General features: G+C 39.6%; 1 protein-coding gene and 2 long non-coding RNA genes across 13 annotated transcripts in view; 2 read left to right on the plus strand and 1 right to left on the minus strand.

Moving 5' to 3' along the window:
• The window catches only part of PHF14 (PHD finger protein 14), a 142404-nt gene extending 129452 nt beyond the window's left edge, over positions 1–12952 (plus strand). For 6 of the 11 annotated variants that reach the window (XM_077303738.1, XM_077303734.1, XM_077303735.1 and 3 more), the window contains one exon: positions 12768–12952. In XM_077303738.1, the coding sequence (XP_077159853.1) occupies positions 12768–12834 (67 nt within the window). In that variant the 3' untranslated portion in view covers positions 12835–12952. Of the gene's footprint in view, positions 1–12612; positions 12688–12767 lie in introns of all 11 variants that reach the window. The other 5 variants (XM_077303737.1, XM_077303744.1, XM_077303739.1 and 2 more) reach the window with 2 other exon arrangements.
• Positions 2001–16090, minus strand: LOC143820669 (uncharacterized). The gene is made up of 3 exons (XR_013225450.1): positions 15871–16090; positions 9327–9381; positions 2001–2080 (listed from the first exon to the last, which is right to left on the minus strand). It is a non-coding gene; the product is annotated as an uncharacterized LOC143820669 (long non-coding RNA).
• On the plus strand, positions 16085–23157 carry LOC143820670 (uncharacterized). Its single transcript, XR_013225451.1, has 3 exons — positions 16085–16151; positions 19293–19414; positions 22963–23157. It is a non-coding gene; the product is annotated as an uncharacterized LOC143820670 (long non-coding RNA).
• The last annotated feature ends 271 nt before the right edge of the window (positions 23158–23428 follow it).

Here is a 23428-nt window from a genome sequence, read left to right on the forward strand (position 1 = left end):
AAGGCCTATCATTGGCCATTTTGGGAGGGGAGAGCAGGTCAACATGACCATATTTAGTCATATCATCTGATTTATGTATAACAAATTTTAAAAATATATTAAAATTAATTCCCACCCATTCGGGAAACTCTTTCAGGGCCATCAAGAAACCCCAGGGGTTCATGAAAACCTGATCTAGATAATGAATATTCAAGAGAATATCAGCAACCATTTTTCAGAATCTGCCCATTGATAAAAGGAAATTATTCTCTGTAATTTGCCAGATATATACATTTTTACAAAGCACCTTACATATATTTGAACCACCTAGAGAGCTAAGACAACCTTATAGTGTCATAGAAATATGGATATGCTTTCCCAGCATATAGCCTGACTAGATTGTTAAAATGATGATTCAGCATAGACAACGGAAGAAACCTGAAATAATGACTACATCTGTACTTCATAAGGAAACAAAATTAGTTGTCAAAACCTATTCATTTTTGATTATCTCTGTTTGGTCTGAGTTTTTTCAAATGAGCACTAATCTGGCAGTGGTGTTTTATGCTCTTTTTCATCTGCTATTTGTCCTTTAATTATGGCACCTTTATATTCATATACTTTTTAATAATTACAATTCCACCCAACAGAAAAGAAATAGAAATTATAATAATAATTGTGGCAAGTCTACAGATAATTATTTATAAAGGGTTTCCCAATGCTAAAACTATGCCCATACACAATTGTTGTCTATGTGTCATACATTAAATATTAGTAAATTTGTACGGTCTTGAGTCTACTTGATTATTAGAGATAGCCATTGATCTCTCCAGTGTTGTAATATCTATGTTTTAGCAACAGTAAGTGCATTTTGATTGACCATCCTCAAAGTTCAATTAGTATTTAATACAAAATTGATAAGAGGAACTACTTTCATATTTATATACATATCTGGTTGTTCTTTAAGAAAGTCCAAATATGTAAGTCTTTATCTGCACTAGAATTCATGACATTGACTTTTTAGAGGATTTTATCTGCTTTTAAATTCATAGATTTGCTAAGAATCCGTGCTAACTAATGCTCTAAGTGTACAGCTTTTAACCTTGATCGCATTAAATATGATTTTTTTCTGTTACATAAAAACATTCAGTTCTTTTTACAGTAAATTTAATGCAGCATTTCCTGTAAGTTCATTTCAGTATCTGTCATTGCCCACCAAAGTGGGAATTCATTGTGGAGTTATAAATTAATTGCCCTTTACACTAAATGAAATAAGAATTCCAAATATGCAGTATCAGGAAATTTAATTGTGTTTCTCAATTGCTTATCCAATGCATTGGAAACTGAATCAGGAAAGAAGAAAGCAGCCAAAGGTTGCTAAATGTAGCGCATAACATGGATTTTGAACTTTACTTAATGATCTGAGTGTTTATGACTATGAAATAAACGCACCATTTCAAGAATTATGGTGGAATTATAAAACATTAACATTCTAATTAATTTTGGTCATAACCATGCATTGCACACATTTTGCCTAAAATGTTGTGTTTTTTCTCCACTATGACCAGCATTTTCAGTAATTGAGATAAATTTGTCCTTATCATGCAGTGTTGGCACCTTTTATAGATGGAAGTGAAACAATACTTTCATAGTGGTTCATTTGGATACTACCTTTAATGTGTTCAGAAACTTTAGAATGTTGAAGAAAGCACAGAAATGTATTCAGTGTCACTGAGATGCAATATGGTTAACAGACTGAAATCTAATATTAGATGACTGTTGCACCCATAGTCTTGATGTTTCCTAGAGCATAGTCAGAGCTCAACTCACAGAATAGGGATTCTCAGTCTGACTCCCTTTTCCAAGATGATAATCCATATCTGCCTCAGGCTCACAGTTTTAGGTAGGAGAATGCCATTCCAAATCTGGAACAATGTTCTTGCCCTTACTATGTATCCCATTGTAGGCAGGAGAGGTTCTATAGGTATGGGTTGTAAGACTTTCATGAAGGAAAGACGGTGTCCCAAGTCCCAGTTGAATAGCAGCAACAGGAGCCTCTAGTATTCAGTCCTGGCATCCTTCAAAGGAGATCTAACAGGACCTAAGATGTTGAGATAGAAGAGTCTCTTTTTTTGAACCAGTCTCACCTCCCTATTTATAGCATTAGTGGAGCAGAGGAATAAGATGAATAAGTAAACAAGGCTCTCCCAAGGTGACTACATATGCATTCTACATATTCAGAAGAGCAGTGTAAAAGAGGATCAAGTATTTTGGAATTGCCTCCCCATTGGAGAATGCAGCAATTTACAAAACATGACTCCCCAAACCAGCTAGGGAAAGAGGGCTTACAGTAAGTTCCTCAGAGCTCCTACAATAAATCAGCTTGTTGTATAAGAAATTATTGCTTTCATTTTTGCTTTCCCAATACTGATATTATTAAAGGCCTTGGGACTCCATACTGGAAGGGGGGAGGAGTCATGTAGGCACTCCCTGTTTAGCTATCCAGTATGGGGGCTCCAATGGCAGTCACTTCTAGGGAGGCAAGGCACCTTTAGTGCAAGTTGATGCTCTCACTCAACAATATGGGGAGGAGAGTAGTCATATAAAGTGAGACCCTGTAAGCCCACATCTAGCAGCAGCACTATCCGATTTTCCTTAGTTGAACTTGCCAAGCTAGGTCTGGACAAATTAAAAATTTAAAGACCAAAACAACATGGCTTTCTCCTCAAAGTAATATCATCTCTCTGACATTAGCTGCAAAATGGCCACAAAAAAGAGTGGACTAACATTTCTTATAAAAGATGAAGAGCATTGAGCTCTCCATATCTGGGGGCTGTTCAGTCCTGGCATCCTTCAAAGGAAATCTAATAGGACCTAAGATGTCAAGATAGAAGAACCTTGCCCCCTGGCAAAAGAGTGCCTGTGCTGCAGATAGTTCAAAGGAAGGGTTCAACTAGAATGAGACCCTGGGAGAATCTGAGATAAACAGACTCATAACAAGTAAAAAAGTAAACACAAAAAAGTAAACAGAAAAGTAAGCACAATCAGCCAACATCAGCAGGGCCCCTGCCCCCCTCTCTCTCCCCCCCCCCCAGAAATCCACTAAGACTCCTGGACCTGTTGCATCATTATTGTTTAATGTTATACAGTTATTCTGTTATTATCAGTTAATAATATTAATGTTATAATTAGTTATATGTAATGTTTTCTGGTTAGTTTTCTCAGTTCCATGTAAACCGCCCTGAGCCTTCAGGGAGGGTGGTATAAAAATGTGATAAATAAATAAACAAACAAACAATTAGGACATAAAAACAGCATTCCACGTGAAGAAGCTACATACAGCTTCTGGGATTCTATCCTTGGTGCAAAGTGCTAGCTGTCAGAAGCCATTGCAGATGGGGTAAATGGGCTGCTTAGAATCCCAGGTATCTCATACTCCTGTGCCTCAGTTCTGGATGCATACCCAGATTTGTAGCTTTCTCCCTGGGAAGTCGTATTATTTCTGTTGCAAATCATTTACGCATTGATGTTTGCTTGGAGAACATACACTCTAAGCTGCCTTGAAGCATGAGGCAAAGCGGGATATAAGTATTTTAATTAATTAGTAAATGTATCCACAATAAAGACAGTGAAGAAACATAAAATAAGTTGAACGAACACATTTAATGGTACAAGGTGGTGTATTATAGGTTTTGGTTTCAGTAGAAATTAGCAGATGATGATTATAGAAGAGTTTTTTATTTTTTAGATAATATAATAATACATGTTCCAACGATCTATAGCCCTGTGTTTCTAGAGTAGTTTCCAATCTGGATATGGCTTAAATAAAGTCAATTTATTCCTCAGGCCATATAGATACTTCTGTCATGGCGTGCATTTCAACTGCAGCACTGAGCCAAGTAGAGGGATGAAGCTGGAAGGGACATTTAGGAATCATCCAGCTCTATAGTAACTTCCTTTCCATGAAGTTATCTAATATCTTCAGAAATAAGCAAATAAAATGTTCCAAACACCAAAAGAAGCATCATCTTCCGTTCAATGGAGTAGACTTGTAAGATACTCGTAAGGTTCCAGTCACCACCTGCCCAGCTGAAAATTACAACTGCAGTGGCAGCTTTCCAAAAGGTCCACTCTGCAGAGAGACTTCTCCAAAGCTAAATAGGGAGAGAAGCAGATGGAGACTACAAGAGCTGGCACAAAATCCCAGCGAACAGTAAATGAATTTTGGTTTGGAGAAGTCTACAGTAGTACACACACATCCCTTTTTATTGGAATTAGGAACACGTTAAATGGAAAATACAGAATTCGTCAGACCACTTTTTAAAGCCTTGAAGTTTTTGTACCAGCACAAATTAAAGCTCCTTTGTGAGGCAAACATGCAGGTGTTCATAGGCCCGAAAAGGTTCTTTGTTAAATCTAAAATAGTAATGTTGCTGTATCTAACGTGGTCTTGCATTGCCATCTAGAGTACTGTGTCAGTACTACATAATTTTAATGCTCTTAGTGTCTCTTTTCGATTTAGGGTAGCTCTTTGTGCTGAACGAATGAGGATATATGTGGCTGCAGTTGTTAATTGAGGTCAATTCTTACTTGCAGTAAAAGGTTATTTTGCTCATAGTTTCAATTTTAAAAACCATGAGATTTGAAAGATTCATTGTTGGGATATTATTTGGGTTTTGACAGTAAGAATTAATGGAGATACACAATGAAAAGTAAGATTGTCAGCTTCCCAGTGGCCCCAGAGGGTGCATTTTTTGATGGCTGGTTCAGAATATTTCATGAAGTAAATGTCAAACTTGTCAAGCTTGTCACTATGAAAATGATCCATGTAGCGAGGGTCTCCTTTCCTTGGGAAATAAATAGCTGCCTTATCACTAAATAGATGCGGTGACAGGAACCTGCCATCTATCATAAGAAATTTATATTTGCTTGTAATATCCAGTGCTAAAGAAGTGTTCCAGTCATATTCTCTTACTGTGCTTCATTATAAGGTTTGTCAGCCACACTTTTTAAAGGAGATATCATGAAACAGGAAAAGACCTCTGTGCAATTGAGAGTTCAGTGTGTTCTCCATGCTGATTTAACTGTTAGATTGATTTATCTCTCAATCTATTGCCCTTTTAGCTCATTTTCTTTCAAACTTGCTGTGTTAAGTTAAGCAGTTAAGAAATCTATGGGCACAAAAAAAAAGCAAAATGCAGGTTCTGTGCTCTCTGAGGAAATAGTTTGAACATTTTCACAAGGGATGGCTGTATACTGTCTGAATCATAGAGTTGGAAGGGGTCTTACATCTAGTCCAACCCCCTGCTCAACCTAGGGTCAGTCTAAGGATTAGTCTGTTATGTATCTACTAAACTACGTTAGTGGCACCAATATAGTTCATAGTATAGTGTACAGGACCTGCATAGGGAATGCATATTCAGCCTATAATTTTTGAGAATGTTAGGTTGGGACAAAAACAATTGGATTTTTCTCTGAATATTAGATCATTTTGTTTCCAAGATATAAGTTCACTTTCATCTCTGAAGGTGGCTTTACCACTTATTTTCTTGTATATACATTGTTTTAAGTGTTGTAATAATTTGCATTTCTGCACTCTCCCTTTCTGGCCTGTTCTTGAAGTTCCTTTGCAATAAAACAGCTACTTTAAGGTCCCTTACTGAATGTCCTGGAAGGCGGAATAATTAATGGACACAAGTCTGACAACAAAAATCACAGGACTGAAACACCTGTAGGGGAACACTTCAACTTAAAACAATGGAATACACTGGACTCATTGCTTGTTACTTGCAGGGATGCTTCCATACGTGAATGAAGACAGATGGGGCAAGCAACTTGTCTCTTTTAATTATTTCTTTTCACAACTGGGAAAGTGTCCGCCATTAATTACTAATTTTGACATTTTTATTTCTCCAATGGCTTTGTGAGCTACAACTGAACCCTAAAGCCTGAGTAGCCTTTTTAGCAAAGGATACTCATATTGCATAATTTGGATGTTATAACACAGTTTAATAATTTGCTACTCATTTACTTTTTCCTTATATCTGTACTTTCATGATCCCTGTTCCATTGTGTGTTGTCTGGGGAAGAGTGTATGCACTCAAAAGCTCACACTTTGAAAAGATCTTCATTGGTCTTAAAGGTGCCATTGGACTTGTATTTTGTTGTACCCTTTCATGAAGTGTTTTGTTCTAATTGAATTTTGAAATGTCCCTCAGAGTCTGTTCTACACATTCATGGTCAAAGTTCTTGAACCAAGCAATAGGCAGCAGCAGTTCACATAGAGATAGAACGTGTCCATTATTCGTGGCTTAGCCTCTGAGTTCTCATTAATGTTTGATTCTTGCTATCTTGTTACGTGTGTTTGTGTGTATGTGTCAAGTGCCATCACGTCACTTCTGACTTATGGTGACCCTATTCAATAGTGCCCTCCAAAATGACCTGTTATTAACAGCCTTACACAGGTCTTGCAAACTGAGTCCATATCATGTTGCAACTGCTCTCTTCAACTTTCACCAGCATGATAGTCTTTCCAGTAAGCCTTCTCATAGGCCTATTATGCACGGCCGCTGAAGCAGCGATTTCAGGTCACATGAAAACGCGGAGGGGGAAGAAGCTAAGCAAACCGTTTACACATGGGATGGGACGCAACGGCGGCAAAACCCAGTAACCGATTATGCACGCGGCGACTCCGGGGCCGCTTCTGGTTGCGCCCTGGTCGCCCAGAAGCGGCACTTTCTTCTGTGTTTCGTTAACGCGGCTTTTTCGGCAGCCTGCACCAAATCTGTGGCCAGTTGCAGCCGGCACTGTGCATTATCGGTGATTTTAGGCGACGCCATTCCACCCCAAATGTGGACCTTCCCCTCCATGCATAATGGGCCATAATGTGACCAAAGTACAATAGCCTATATTTAGACATTTTAGCTTGATATGATCTACATCTCTCTTATTTGTCTTTTTTGGTGTCTGTGGTATCTGTAAAACTGTCCTCCAACACCATATTTCAAGTGAATCAACTTTCTCTCTGTCATCTTTCTTCATTGCCCAACTTTCATGCCAATACATAGTAATGGGAAATACTATAGTATGAATTATCTTGATCTTGGTTGCCAGTGTTACACTAACAGCTATTTTAAAATAAATTTAAATAAGACATGGCATAGTATCCTATGTAGATACTATTAGAATTGTAGGTTCCCCCCCCCTTTTTTTTTTACAGTGTACCAAGCAAGGTATATTGCCTGTTATTTTTGGTGCTGTGAAATCTGTGATATGTGTCTCATATCTGATTTGCACAGAAAGGAAAATTATAGGTACGGTTTATAACACATATTTCTGCAATTGTTTTCTTTTACCAGGATTACGAATTGATTGATGTACGTTTTAGTCTATGTATAGAATTCTCTTCGTTCCTGTAGAGATAATAGTTGTCTGACACTTCTTTCTTCAAGTCTACATGTAATCTTCTGATTTAAGGGCAGAAATTTGTCTTCTAGTTTACAAGGGGATGCTGAAAGCTAGCGCTGAAACCTATCTGTTTGGTTCAGGTCAGTCTTATCTTTCCCTTTCCCTCCCCTCTCACCACGTTTTCTCAACACCATGGGATTTTAATTATTTTTGTACCTGCAAGAAATCTAAAATAGTATGTTTGACTGTATAGTTGTACATCAAGCAGCTGTAAACAGTAGGAAGCAACTTGGTAGCCATAATTCAGCCAAAAGATTCCAGCAAGTTTCTTGCTCTAATGAAAACAAGAGAAATTTCTTCTGTTCCAAATGTCTTCCACAGAAATTGGTTGTGTTTGATGTTCTGCTCTGCCTCATTTCCAGTTGTTTATAGGCTGCCCATAATTTTAGAACTGGGATATGCACAATTTTCTCCTCCCTCACCTTCCTCCTACTTCCTTTTTCAAATATTTCCTCATTTCCAAATATACTGCATATCTGCTCCCTGCCCCATTTAAAAAAAAAAATGTTCAGTTTTTACTTACACAGAATTTCTCTTTTAAAAATAAGGTAGATTTTTTTAAGTTGCTAGAAAAATAAAATACATACATACTCTTTAAACCAGCCTTTTTCGACTTTTTTACCAATGAGAAACCCCGGAAATTTTCATCAGGCTTTGAGAAACCGCAAAATTTGGATGGAAAGCATAGCTGTCTACACACCCACCCAGGACCCCTCACCTTCCCACTCCCTCCAGGCCCTTCATTGGCCATTGGGGAGGGGTCATATCAACCAATAAATGTATAACTATATATATATATATATATATATATATATATATATATATATATATATATATATATATATATATATATATATATATATATATATATATATATATATATATGTATATGTATATGTATATGTATATGTATATGTATATGTATATGTATATGTATATGTATATGTATATGTATATGTATTAACTTCGGTCCATTCAGAAAACCCTTCCAGGGCTATCCGGAAATTCTGGTTGAGAAAGCCTGCTTTAAACAGACAATTGAGTAGCTTTAGATTGAGTAAGAAGACCTTTTAAAGTCTTAAAGAACTTAGGCTAAAATTCTATGACCCACAATTACTTGGGAGCTATTTTCTTAGAATTTCAAAAAGACCTTTATTTTTGCTTTGCTTGTGTAGGGAAGAAATGCGTTAATCAAGTTGGTTTATCTAATTTGATTCAGACATTTTGTTGATCAGTGAGGCAACTATTTGGTTCTTTGATATTGATTAAAATAATAATATACTTGGGAGAAAGAGAAGTAACTCATTAACTTCCATGTTCAAGATGACATATATGTCAGTATAAATATGGCCTAGTTTTTAATTCCTTGCTAAAATGGTCTGCACATAAAGATGAAATATTCCTTCCACTAACTCTCTGGTATTAAAGGTGCTGCTGACTTAAATTCTGTAGTAGATATAAATGAATGTCCCCAGACTGGGCTGAGAACAACATATATGTTTCCCAAGGATAAATTATGACAAAGTGGCAAAGCTCCTCTCACAAGTTCAAAAGGAATCAGTAGGAGCCAGTTTGGTATACTGGTTCGGAGTGAGGTCTTCTAATCTGGCATGCCAGATTCGATTCTGGGCTCCTCCACATGCAACCAGCTGGGTGACCTTGGGCTCGCCACAGCTCTGATAAAGCTGTTCTGACTGAGCAGTGATATCAGGGCTCTCTCAGGAATGGGAAGGCGACTGTAAGCCATTTTGAGCCTCCTTCAGGTAGAGAAAAGCGGCATATAAGAACCAACTCTTCTTCTTCTTCTTCTAATATCAGTGATCTGCTGGGTAAATACATTGAAATTGCTTGTCTACCCAAAAAATATTATGTTTACTGACCTTGGTTCTTTACTAGTCAAAGGTCCATGTGTGATAGAGCATCTCTTCCATTTACCTAAGATTTGGCCAAAAGAATGCTGGCTTAGGATCAGTTTCCTCTGAAATTTGATTTCACTTCAACTAGAAAACTCACCACTAGGCAAGATTTTCCCCTATTCATAATTCTCCTTGCTGTTGATAGGTGCGAAGTCGTGTCCGACCCATCGCGACCCCATGGCCAATGATCCTCCAGGCCTTCCTGTCTTCTACCATTCCCCGAAGTCCATTTAAATTTGCACCAGCTGCTTCAGTGACTCCATCCAGCCGCCTCATTCTCTGTCGTCCCCTTCTTCTTTTGCACTCAATCGCTCCCAACATTAGGCATTAATAATTCTCCTACCATAAGCAAATCTGATTTGTACCAAATACAAATGACTGAGTGAAGAAAACCCATACAGTAACTCCTAATCACATGCGTTCCTTTAGGATGAGAAGTTATATTGAATGTTGATGGCAATTAGTAAAGCAAATACATTAACATGTTTAATCTTCAGTCTGTTCAGCATCATTCCTTTATAATTAGCCTAAATAGTCCATTTAGCAGAAAGTTCAAACATTGCTAATCACTTCAGAAACTGCACCAGTTAAATATTCCGTATACAAAGAGAAAATTCTAGTTAAAAGGGCTGTGAAAAAATATTATCCAAAACTTCAGTGAAACTAAGACTGCAGTCCTGTGCAGCTACTTGCACACATGCTACACCTCTTTCACAGGTGCATATTTCTGAGGAAATTGTGTGCAGGATCAAAATAAATAGGTATGAAGTAGTAGTGTACAGAATTCTGAATGTAACATGAGATGTTTGTTTACATTTTTCATGGGGATAGGTAACTATTTTATATCGGTTTTGCAAACTTTGGTATTCCACTTTGACTCTAGTATTACATATGGGAATACAATGAATGCAACAGTCTAATTTACTACTTCGTTTCAGTTGGCTCAGCATAACTCGTTTGTGTGCTGATCTGATTATAGCGATTAAAGCTGTATTGTAATAGCCTGCAAAAAATGTTAAAAATTCTAATATAAGTATGCAGATAATTAATGCATTCATAGTTGATGAGTAGCTTACAATAATTTCATGTTCTAGCTTCCATAATGAATTCTTTCGAGGTCACCATTTAACATTGGGCACAAGGTGCTATTCATTTTAGGGATCCTAGCATTGTGATGTCACTTCATTTATTCAGAGAGCTCCAAAGAAGCTTGCGATGAATTATGAGCCCAACTTCTAGAGCTGAAGCTGTAGAATATTGTAAGCATGCGGTTGTCTGACATGCTCATGTTTCCTATTTTAGACCTGACTGATCTTCAGATAACATATGGCGGTACAAGTAATTGGAAAATTGGCAGACCTGTCAAGAAACCTTGCTAGATAGGACAAAAATACGATGCTGCAGCACATAAAGTGTCTCTGAAGTTAAATTTATTGTCTTTTATCAAATGGTGAAGAAAACATATCTGGTCTCCAAAAAATGAAACACTTCTATCCTGATGGCATATGCTGTTCAAAAGTAATTTTTAAGTACAAAGGAAGTTGTTGCATTATACAAGCATTTAGTGAAAACTTCTGAACATGATCCAAAGAAATATGCTGAATTCTGGCTTTTTAGATTCTGTCTTTATGGAATTTGGTGATATAGTAAATGAATTGATTCTAAGCATAGAGCAGCAGTACCTGGATTATATAGGAAACTGAAATGTGGATCTTAATTAGCATTTAGCTTTTCTCCAAAGAAACAAAATAACGAAGATAACATAGCTTAGTACTGACATTTATGCCCATTAGATACATGTCTATCCTATCCTACCTAGTATAAAGTTGCCATAATTAAATTATGGCTTGGTTCCTTTGCTGAGGGAGTGAGTATTTCCATTAACATTGATAAAAACCCATTTGAAAAAATCTTTTCTGGACAAATATGATTTGTGGGGAGGATGAGCTTTCTTCGCCAACCTAACTGGTGACATGGCAATTTCAGGCTCTCTTGCATGAAATGGATTTTCTCGATTCATTTCAATTTGGCTTATTACCAGGTTTAAGGTCTAAATAGGTTGCCTTATTGGATGATCTTTGTTGGGAGACTGAAAGAGGAGGTGTGACCCAATTAACTCTTCTAAATCCTTAACAACTTTCGGAACAGTTGATTGTGGGGGGTTTCTGGATCACGCAAGGAACTTGGAGTTGGACACACTGTATTGTGGTGATTCTGTTCTTATATCACAGGTAGATTCCAGAAAGTAGTCAGGAGAGGGTACTGATTGACTGTGTGGCATTTGTGCTGCAGTCCTGCAGAGTTCCATTTATCAGGCAGTTTAATATCTACATGGTATCACTAAGAATGGTCAGAAGATGTACAGACATTTGGTTGTGTTTCTCCTTTTCAACAGAACCAGGTATAGCAGTGAAGTCCCTGGCTACATTACTTGGCCAAAGTCCATAATAGACTAGATTAGGGCAAATAAATTGAAAGTCAAGTCTAATGGCCTTGAGCCATTATTTCATAATGGGAAAGGCACAGTATTTAAATAAACAGAGATTGAGTTGCATATAGCTGAGGAAACAGGAACACAGAATGGGGGGATCACAGTCTTCCTGAAAAGGAGGGTTTGCAGGCTAAGAATGTGTGATCCAGACTGGGGATGGTTGCTTATGTGGGGATGGTTTCACCAGCCTTGGCAGATGTATCAGCTGAGTCCAGTGCTAGACACCAAAAATCAAACTACTCCGTTGGATGCCTTCCTGACTTCTTGATTAACTGTGTTAATGTGTACCACATATGGCTGTTCTTGAAACCCTATTTGGGAATTTCAACTGGCCCAGAATGTGGTAGCCAGTTGCTGTCCAGGGCTGCATGCAAGAGCTTTTTGTAAGAGCTTCACAGTATTATATGTCAAAGACCGCCTTCATCTACGTGTATCAGCAAAGAAGATCCAGTCATGAAGCACCAATGTAGGGTCCATGGGAGGGTAAGACTGTGATATTAGGAACTGAGCATTCTTGATTGTAGCTCCTGTGGAGCTTCCTACTTAGGGAAAGTCAATAGTTTTATTCCCTTTGCACTTTAAAAATGTATTAAAGATTTTTATTCTATAATAGCATTTAAGTTTTTATTCTGTGTAGGACTTTTCTGGGAATTTTTCTCACAATGTATATTTCTAAAATGCAGTCTCTTCTTGCCTTTATCTGTTATTGCTTTGTTATGAATATTGTTTTACTGATTTTGTTATTTTGATTGTATGCAGTTAGGAAGCTGCAAAATTGAAAAGTGGCTTATAGACTGAAAATAAATACATCACACAAAAGAGTTGCCCAGAAAGGTATATTTCATATACAACAATGCTAAATGTATTCTTTTTTCTGAAGACTCAATAAAACATCCCATATTTTTGTTTTACAGGAGGATGAAAATGAAGTGGATGGAAAAAATTCACCTCCAGAGCCAAACGTGGAACAGAGAAATATGAAAAAATAGAACTTACTGTTGTCGCTGAAATATTTTCAAGTACCGCTTCAGTGATTAATGTGTCTCATTGTAAAAACTTTTTAAAAAACATTGCCAATAAAAGACATTGGAAATTAAAATGCAGTGTGCTTTGGGAAATGGTTTAATTGGCTCTCAGTGACATTTATGATTATATGAAAACATACATTTTCAGTACTTAAGGATATAACTCTGTATAAAAGCTTTCAAGTAACAGGCAGAAGGGAAATGTGATCCTCATTCCTTCTAATTTTTGCTATATAAAGTTGTTAGCTTCTTAATTGTGTAATTTTAATATGATATCCTGTAAGGCCAAACATAACTCAGGACTCTCTCTCATCTCTTGCAGTATGGATGTATGGTTGGTCATTGGCTTTTATGTTATTGAGTCTGAATCAATATGCAACATACAGACCAAGATTTTAGGTCTAATAGCAGTAGTGTAACACCTTTTTTATTGGGAGAGCTAGATTCGATTTACGTAGCACCTTAGAGACCACCAGAATTTTCAAAATATTATATCCCCAAAATCTTGTTGCTCTCTAAGGTTCTACTGGATGCAGAGTTAGCTCTTCTGCTGCAGACCAACATACTACCCTCTGAAACTATTTTTGGATCAGCCAAACTCTATCACAAGGCAGTGAGCAAACTGTTGAATAATCCAGAACCCTTCATCAGGATATTGGGTAGCCAAACTGTGGCTCTCCAGATGTCCATGAGCCCTTGCCAGTACTTGCTGGCAGAGTCTCATGAGAAGTGTAGTCCATGGACATCTAGAGAGCTACAGTTTGGCCACCCCTTGGCTAGATGATCACATATGGGAGCAGAGGGGATTAATGTGATTTTTTAAGCCAGCCTATCCTAGTAGCCTTCCAGTAATTTTGAATCCTGTTTGACTCTCAACACTCTCCTGCTGAATTAAGTATGCAACACATTCTGTATTCATTTTAAGACCTACAAACTGCAGATCTTGGGGCTTCATCATACCCTTTTTAAATACTAAACATCCATCCTGGTGAATAGTTTTAGGAAATTCTAAAGCTTGCTCCCTATTTTGTGATGTATGGCCCTAATAAAAAGATAGCAAACTTCTGTTGTTTTTACAATATGCATAGGGTTATTTGAAGTGAAATTAATGAGGGATAGTAGGCAGATTTTTTTGAGACACTGAAGAATCTTTGCCAAGTCTCCGTGTCCCTTGAGACCTTTTTTGCCCATTAACCAGTTTCTCTCTTGTGTAATCATTCTTTACAGCCTTTGCCCCCCCATAAGTCTCCCCCCATATTATACCCAGAAATCCATTTGTTCCTTTATCTAGTAAATATCTCATTTGAGCTATCATCACTTCTACTTACCCAAAGGGCATCTATCTCCAAATGCAAAATTAATGCAAGTTGTCCACACGTGTCCAATTACAAGCCGTAGTACCCTTAACACAAACAGAACTCTTTTCACATATGTAGAACTATCAGTTGCTATGAATGATGGCCTTTATTTGTCTTTTAATATTAAATATTACTTAGGTTAATATTACTTAGCTGTGTTATTTACTAATTGGTCATGACTCTTAGTCTTGCATTAATATCTACAATCCTGAGTTGGGCCGTTGGGATGTCAGATAATTTAAGCCATAATCCAGCTCCAGCAGTTGTCATCTCTTTTCTAGGCTATGAAGCATCAGTTTAGGAAAAACAGATAAACCCCTTCAAATAACAACAGTGTGGATTTGGCTGTTCCTTTGTGGAATGGCCTTACAGATGCATGGTGCACTGATCTCTGTTTTGAATGTTTATTACGCGTCATATCTATGCTGCACTTCCACTTTGAAATAAACATGGCCTGTTGCTCAGAATCTGGACAACTGTTATCCTCTCCATTCTTATGCTCCCTCAGCTAATAAGGAAAAGGGAGTGTGTGTGGTGAACTTCATGTGTTTGCTTTTGATAATAACACTCTGATCCTAATGGCACTATGCAGATATATCTGAGGTATAGAGTGGGAATACACCAGTGAACACAGTGCCATACTATGCAGAGTGATATCCATTTTAAGCCAGTTGGAATCAGTAGCCATGGAAGGATATAACTCTGCTTAGGACAGCACTATGAATCACTCTGTAGCATTTTATAGTTGGACTTTAGTTTTGAGATACATCACACGTTGTTGCCCAGTTTGTTGGGGAATGCAAAGGAGTGAAGTTTCAAGGTACCAGCATTAGCTAAGTGAAGTTCTCCTACAGGTTGTCCATGTATTGCCTACTACTGGGAACAAAATGGAGCAGATTTACATCTAGCACTCATATCACAGAAGCTAGGTATGTTGCAAATACATAGAATCATAGAGATGGAAGGGGCCATACAGCCCATCAAGTCCAACCCCCTCTTTTTGGCTTGTGAACAACATACCACAGAGAAGGGCTAAAACAATCATAGATAGTCTTCCTATGAAGATCTCCATTCTGTTAAGAAGAATTCCCAACCAAGCCCCCCTGCATGAGAGTTGTCCCATTGTGAAAATGTGTTCATATTGGGTTCATTGTAAATTTGTTTCTATTGAGGTCATTCTATAGGAAGAGATTCTCTTGTAACAGAAGCTAGGTACGGGGGCAAAAATAAGCAGAGACTCATCTCTTGAAGTGGTTTTACTTATAATAATAATTATTATATTTGTGTGTGATACATACATGCACTCTCAGTGATAGCGAGCCTACTCATTCTGTTTTAATCAGTTTTAAACTGTGTGATGCTGAACATTCTTTTTCTCTGGAGGCTGCAGCATTAGCAGTTCTCAGTATCTGCATATAGCTTATGTTCTACTTCATAGCCAGAAGTTGGAAGATACTATCTGAGTAGAGGTATTATGCCTTTGTATCATATGCTGTGCTCATGATTGAAAGAGGAGCCCAGATCCCATACAGGCCTGTTATTATCAGTATCATCAGTATTCAAGACTTCATCCCCCCTATAACATCATAACACTAAATAATTCCAAAGTTGCATAAGGACAGCTCATAGTCTACCTGATTGGATGCTGTCTGTCCCACTAATGGTCAATCAGGGAGACTGTCCCACCCGACTGTACACCCTGACAAAATGCTGAAGGTTCCAAAGCCTCCTATTGGTGTAATATCCCCCATTTGGCCAATTGCCACTCTTGCTCAGGATTCTACACCCCCTTCCACGTCTTACCTTCGGGCCTGCTCTGAAGGAAGCCTCTAACAGTCCCCGACTGAGGCGAAGGAGGCGTTTCTGAGAGCAGCACAGGGGAGTCCATGGGGGCACTTTTGCTTTCCTTTTGAAGGTAGGAAAGTTTTCCCCTTCTGCCTAACTGCTGGCTGACAGGGAGGCCACAAAAAAAACCCTTCTCACTTAAAATACTGCTGTGGCCAGTCTCATTGCTGGAGGAAAGATGCAGTCAAGCAAGATGTGTGTCTCTTCATCACCATGTTCTGAATATTTGAGGCCTAGTATGCAAGGCTGCCGTGGAGATGAAACACGTGAGGCCTACTGCGCTGTGTTGTGCGGATGAAAATGTTGTCGGGGTTCTTTTGCCTCCTGTTTAATTTTCACAACAGTGCAGTAGGCCCTAAGTGTTTCATCCCCACAACAACCTGTGTGGGAGGCCTCAAATCTTTCTTTTACACAGCAGCCCTGTCCACCCTCCAAAGCAGCCATTACTGCCTGGAAAGGTGATCATTATAGTTATAGTTGTATTTCCAGAAGATTTCCAGGCCTCACCTGGAGGTTGGCTGTCCCAGGTCGGAAATATTCCTTGAGGTTTAGAGGTGGAACTGTGTGGGGGTGCCAGGACTCAGGTGCCTGCTACCTGGAGATTTTCGTCAAGACCTCGGAGTAACCCTCCCATTCCACCCTCCCAACCACTTACTGTCTTGCAGATGCATCCTCTTCTGCCTCTGCCAACCTTAGGGTTTGTCCTCCTAGATTACACATCAGTCCCTGCCTCCATATACATGCCTCTGCTACCCATGCCAGGGGTCCCATTCAGGGGGCCTCTCACACACCTCTGGTTCAGACCTGGCCACTCTGATGTAACTCTGCCGCCATCAGTTCCCTGTCGAAGTTGGCTTTTGCTATAACAATAAACAAATCTCAGGGGAAGACCTGGGAAAAAGTAAGTCTCCATCTACAGGAGTAGCCATATAGGTGACACCTCTTCAGCCATCAGCAGCCCTGGTGCTGGGGGGGGGGCTCTTCTGAGGGACAGCCACGGAATGCAGCCTCCTCCCTGTGCACACTCTGCTGTCTCCTGCAGCACAAGCCACCTGCCCTTCCCATCAGCTTCTGAGAATACAGGAGACTATTCAGCCATGGACAGCTCTATGTTGCCATCTCGAGAGATGCTTTTGGGATCTCAAGGTCTGTGTGGTCACTGGCCCACAGTAGGGGATGCTGATCCAAGATTCAGACTAGACTGCCACAAAGAACCTGGTGTACATGAAATCATCCACTGACAGGTAAGCTCTACCCATGCAAACTATTTCATTGGGGTTTAGTGGCCTTCCCAACTGACCAAAGCCAGTGGTTCATTGCTGCTGTCCAGGCACCAATGAACACACCTAACATCACGACAATTCCACCACGTGCAAGACAAATCACCCCTGTAGGCATGCACTTGCCTAAAGAACATCACTCCAGTGACCTCGTCCAGAACAGGGGCCTAGCATCTGTTGTATTGCTGTGTACAACGGGCTTTACCACTAGTGTTTCAATAAAAAGATTACAGATTCTGTACCAATGCATGTGCAAAGATGATTCAGTCGAGTGTGCACGTGGACACACACACACATACACTGCATCATCACTCTGTAAAATTGTATACTGCCTTGCTGCGTAGGACCCAAGTGCATATGTAATTCGCAGCTTTTCCATGTGATCTTTTAGAATATACCAAGCTATGTGCCATTCTGTTTGAAATATTTCATGACTTATTGGTCATGACTTTTAGTCTTGAATTAATACCCAGAAGTCTTTGGTGTAGCATTGTCTTAGGTTTCCAGGTGTTAACATCAACACAATCTGAAACCGAGACAAAGATGCTGCTAACTGTAAAGTGTCTGTTATATATAAGTAATCCCACCTTTATTCCAAGAGACTTGGGATGGATCTTCCTGCATTTCATCTTCACAATGAACTTGTGTGGTAGGTTAACCCCATCACCCAGGAAGCTTTCATGGCTGAGTCAAATCTGTCTGATGGCACATTTGTACCAATATCTTTCTCAGGCAAATTTCTGTTTATTCACAAATTGCTCTGGAAAACTCTTCACCCGAGAGAGAATGAAAGGTCTGAATTTACTGTGGCTTCAGTCTTTATCCTGGGCTCCTGCCAAAGACCTGCGCCATTCCTACTGGTTTAGTTTGCTTTGGCATCAGACTCAAGGAGACTAACTCTCTCTGACATTAGCCTGAATAGGTTTCACGCTATGAAAAGTGAAGGTTGATTAGAAACCAACTCTATTTCGCATGTCCTAAAGAAAACAATTTTACATACCAATGAGTGAGCAAGTTCTGTTACTTTCCCGAAAGACTGTGGTGTTGCCATCAGAGCAGGTAATAAATATTTCCCTGCGGTGAATTCATTGTTTGGTTCTACAGTGATGTTCTCTGGGACAAAGAGTCAAAACACTAAAGCCAACAGCATGAAAATGCATGCAACTATGGTATAATTCCAATTTGTTTTAGAACGATTAATTTCCTTGTTACAAAGCCAAGTATGAACAACCCTTTAAAACCATTGAACCATAAAAGCCATTTCCTTAAGGGTTTTAAATTTGGGAACATACTCATGAAATTTATAGCTTTGATGAGATATTCTTTGCCTGCAGTCAAAATGAGAGTCAGATCGTTGGTTTCTCAGCACGACACCTATGTATTCTTGTGTGGAGTAGATATCATTAGGCTCATAATAACACAGCTATCTCCACTTAATGTCTGAAAAGGTTCATGTTTGATACTTAGTTTAAAACTCCTATTTACAACTCCGGAATACTAAGCAGTTGGGTTTTTAAGAAGATGGTGCTGTACAGCATCATAGAGACTTAGGCCGTACAAGTGAGCAAAGGGTTACCATAGGCTTAACGCTTAATCTTGTCTGGGCCCTATTTTCATCTCATCACTTTCTTTTCGCACAGTAACCATAATAGATATGCCATGGTGGATAAGAGGGCACTTTGAATACATCAGTGTGTTGCAGAACGCAGTGAGAGACGCTCATTTCGTCTCAGTGGTGCAGCTGCTAGTGGTGTACAACACAGAGGTTATGCCTTTGCATCACATACTCTGCCCAATAGCACTATCGTGATGGAAAACAGACATGTGAACATAAGAGGTATCTACATACATATTTGGATAGCAGTTTGCAGCTGCTGGTCTCTCCAGTGGTGCAAGTCCCAAACTGATTTCTTACTCTTCTTTGACGAAAGCTTGCACCACCTCCTGAAGTCTGTTCTCGCTGCATTCCATTACCTCTGGGTCACCGTCAGACTGAGCACCACTTGGTTGCTGACGAGGCATCGAAAGAGCAATCAAATCCATTCTTGTAAAGGTAAATTGCTTCTTATTCAGTTTTAACGTACTGAGTCTAAGGGAGGGACTCTGTGCATGTGCATTGGAGTATGTGGGGATGGCAACTTCAGGAGGGATTTCATTGTGGAGGCAATTCCCTTCATGCACAGGGTTGTTGCTTAGGGTGGCTAATACTTGAGCCCATTGTGGAGCCAATAAAACTTGCGTGTTGGAATGGTATGACACTAAGTAGCTGCCTTAAGTAACTTTCCATTCCTGTGAACTTCTAATTGTTTTTTTCTGCATGTCAGCTGGACAAAAACGACTGCGTCGCCCACCCTCCGATGACTGTTCTTTGTCCTATTGTTAGCTTAATGGAGCGGTGCGAGCAATCTAAATTCCCTGTAACAAAATATGCACTCATGTTTTTGTTTTGTTTTCTGTTGACATGGATAATGTTGGTGGGCACTGCTAGTAAATTTCCATTATTGAAAGATATTTCATTAGAGTATGCTGTCTCTTTGCTTTTGCAATAATTGATAAATAACTTTGAATAAGTTACCAATCATAGTATTTTAGGGTTTTTTACCCCAATGAAGCATTTCTTTCAGTGTTTAATGATACTCTCAGGAGACGCCTTCAAGCTGGTCGCACCACAGGAGGCTGAAATTGTGAATAATGTAACCTCTAACACATCACAGAAGAATATAGATATGGTCATTATTTTACTCAGTCCAGCTTCACACCATCCCCTGGGGGAATTATTAAGTATCACAAGAGAGGACGTGGAAATAAACCAAATTAGTGAGCCACTTCAATGCAATCTGATGGCTTTCCCTGTCCAAACATTTCTTTTCTGCAAAATACGAACTTCCCTACTACACAGTAAATCCATCTTAACATTAAGTGTTTCTGTGTTTTTATCATCAGACCATCCACTCCCCCAAACGGTAGCATTTTCAAGATGTCAAAACTGGGATTACCCATTTGAGAGATCCTGTTCCCGCTAAAGTACACAACTTGTTAAGTCATCTTATCTTAGTATTCAATAAAATGACACAGAATTTGGTGGTAGCCTAAAGGCTAATTATTTTTTTAGGGCAATACTCTTGCCTTGTCTCTATTCATTCAGTCTCTATTCATTCATTCCAGCAGCCAAGTTATGGTGGATATATCCCCACAAGGTTTTCAAGGCAAGAGATGTTCAGAGATGAATTTGCCATTGCCTGTCTTTCGGTAGTGAACTTCCTTGAAGATCTCCCATCCAAATACTGACAGAGCCAACTCTGCTTAGCTTCTGAGGTCTATTGGGCTAGCCTGGGCCAATCAGATCATGGCATTCTGTACTGGGAATTTAATTCCCATGTGCATACAGCCCGGGTTCAGATCAGGACAACAATGTGTGAGACAAGTGGGGGGGGGTATGCTTTTTCCCTTCAATGATTTCCTGATCAAAAATATACTGATGGCTACATATGAATTACCTCAATGTGGGGGAAACAGTGGCTTTTCTAGATAGTTTTATGCCAGGAACATGGTACAGGGGAGATGCTTAAGTCCCTCTTTCTGCCTACCCTGCTTCTGATTCATATCAGCCCCTGTATGCCTTGTTTTCAGTTAGTCAGGAGACCACATGTCTGCCCTCTGGACTTTGTAATGTGTGAATTGGCCCTTGGACAGATGGAAGCACTCGCTTTGTTGACCCTGGGATAATAAGAGTTGCTAGTTGCACACATTTTACTAGGCCAGTGTCAGCATACCCTGAGGTTGGCAACATCCATGGCCTAGGGCAGGGGTAGTCAAACTGCGACCCTCCAGATGTCCATGAACTACAATTCCCAGGAGCCCCCTGCCAGCAAATGCTGGCAGGGGGCTCCTGGGAATTGTAGTTCATGGACATCTGGAGGGCCGCAGTTTGACTACCCCTGCCCTAGGGTTTCTGACAGGGTCCACTGCTGTGGACCCACACATGCACACATATTTGCTAGTGCTCCACCATGCTCCCAGTTACATGCAGTACTCAGTGGCACTGGGGAAAGGGCTGTCAGCACTGAGGGTTCTCTGTTCAGAGCCCTCCAAAACATGTATCTGACCCTGCTCCCTACGGTCTCCTGGTAGTGGCTGCCATCTTGGCAAAAAAGATACATGCACTGCAATCAGTAACTTAGATATTACAATGTCAAAGACATCGTGGTCCTATCCAGTTTTTAATCAAAAAGTAGTTCCCCTATTTGACAGTACAACTGGACTGCTTTGTGGCCAATGATCATGGAAGCCAAGTGGAAGCCTGCATGGGGTTTTTCCATGCTAATCAGTGCAAGAAAGAGTTTTGAAGACTCTGTCAGTTGTATAGTTCCACGGGGTCTTAGATATCTTAATCTGTATGCTTCTCATGGAGCAATATTTTTTTAATGGGGAGTTTTCTCCACAATGGGCTCCAGATAGACTCCCAACATCCTTCTCCCTCCTGCCCATTTTATCATCACAACAATAACTCTTTGGGGCAGGTTAGGCTGAAATAGAGTGACAGGCTGAAGTTCACCCACTGAACTTCTACTAGGCAATGGACATCCAAACTTTTGAGTTCTCAGTAATCCTAGCCCAGCAGTCTAACCCAGCCTTTCTCAACATCTTAAATGTTTAGAAACCCCTGAAACATTCTTCAGGCTTTGAGAAACCCCAGAAGCGGCACAATGATGCTAGAGATAGCTTGAAAGCATAGCTGTCTACATGCCTACCCAGGGCCCCTCCTCTTCCCACCCCCTCCAGGCACAGCACTGGCCACTGGGATCATATGTGGCCATATCACCTGATAATTTGTAACGCATTTTAAAAATATATGAAAAATTAATTAACTCCCATCCATTCGGGAAGCTTCTAGGGCAGTGGTTCTCAACCTGGGGGTCGGGACCCCTTTGGGGGTTGACCCTCCCGAAGGGGTCATGGCAGAGTGAGGAGCTTGGCCAGGGGGGGTGGAACGACACTGTTGCCGCTCCTCCTGAAGGCACCCACCAATTTATATATACAATTTATATACAATCATGAACAATGGATCTTCATGCCATTGGTCAGTTTCGGTTTAAATTCTGTGAAAGAACACTAGCATAATTTTATGGTTGGGGGTCACCACAACATGAGGAACTGTATTAAAGGGTTGCGGCATTAGGAAGGTTGAGAACCACTGCTCTAGGGCCGTCACCAGTGTTTCATGAAACCCTGGTTGAGAAAACCTGCTCTTGTATTTTTAACTTATTGATAAGCCATCCATATTAGTGCATATCTCCCAACTCACTCCGTTCACTTAATTTCTGAGCTGAACATAGATTTACTTTGACATTGTTTTGAGGAGATGTACTAAATGTGATAAAATGCCCAGACCTGCCAGTTAAATGCACAGAAATACAAATGTAGTCTTCGCATCTCCAAGGACTGCTTCTGGTAATTACTTCCTCTTTTATTTTTTATTTTATAATGCCATGCCTGCATTTAACATTAATCAAAAGCAGTTGTAAGCAGGATTCACTGCGCAAATTGCTGACAGAGAAAGTCTGCCTTAAGAATAATTCATCTCTCTACTTTCATCTTCAGAACAGCCATTTGGGAAGGGGAGGGGCTATTCAGAAGCTTCTTGCAGAGAGACACTATTTTGAAGAAAGCAAAGTACATTAAAATGGCAACGAAAAACATAACGGAATAAGAAAAGATTGAAATCGCATCGGCAGGGCCGGTTTGAATAATGTCATCAACATGAAGAAGTACAAGTAAAACCCAAAAAGAGATCTTTAACAGGTTTGCAGAGTTATGTAACTTTGCTTATATTCATAATAAAATCCACCAACTCTCCTTAAGCCTAAGAATCTGAAATCTTTATCAGACGAGAATCAGTGGCAAAATAGTAGTAATTGTATATGTGTACTAATAGTATCCATGAGAGTAGTCCTATTTGCAGTCAAGAAAGCTGTCTCTATATAATTGAAGTGACCCCAAACTTACCCAGTGAGGTATGTTTGAGGCAAGATTTATACATTGGTCTTTTCAGTGGAGCATCGTTCCC

Source organism: Paroedura picta, chromosome 11, assembly GCF_049243985.1.
Source record: "Paroedura picta isolate Pp20150507F chromosome 11, Ppicta_v3.0, whole genome shotgun sequence".
Lineage (NCBI taxonomy): Eukaryota > Metazoa > Chordata > Lepidosauria > Squamata > Gekkonidae > Paroedura > Paroedura picta.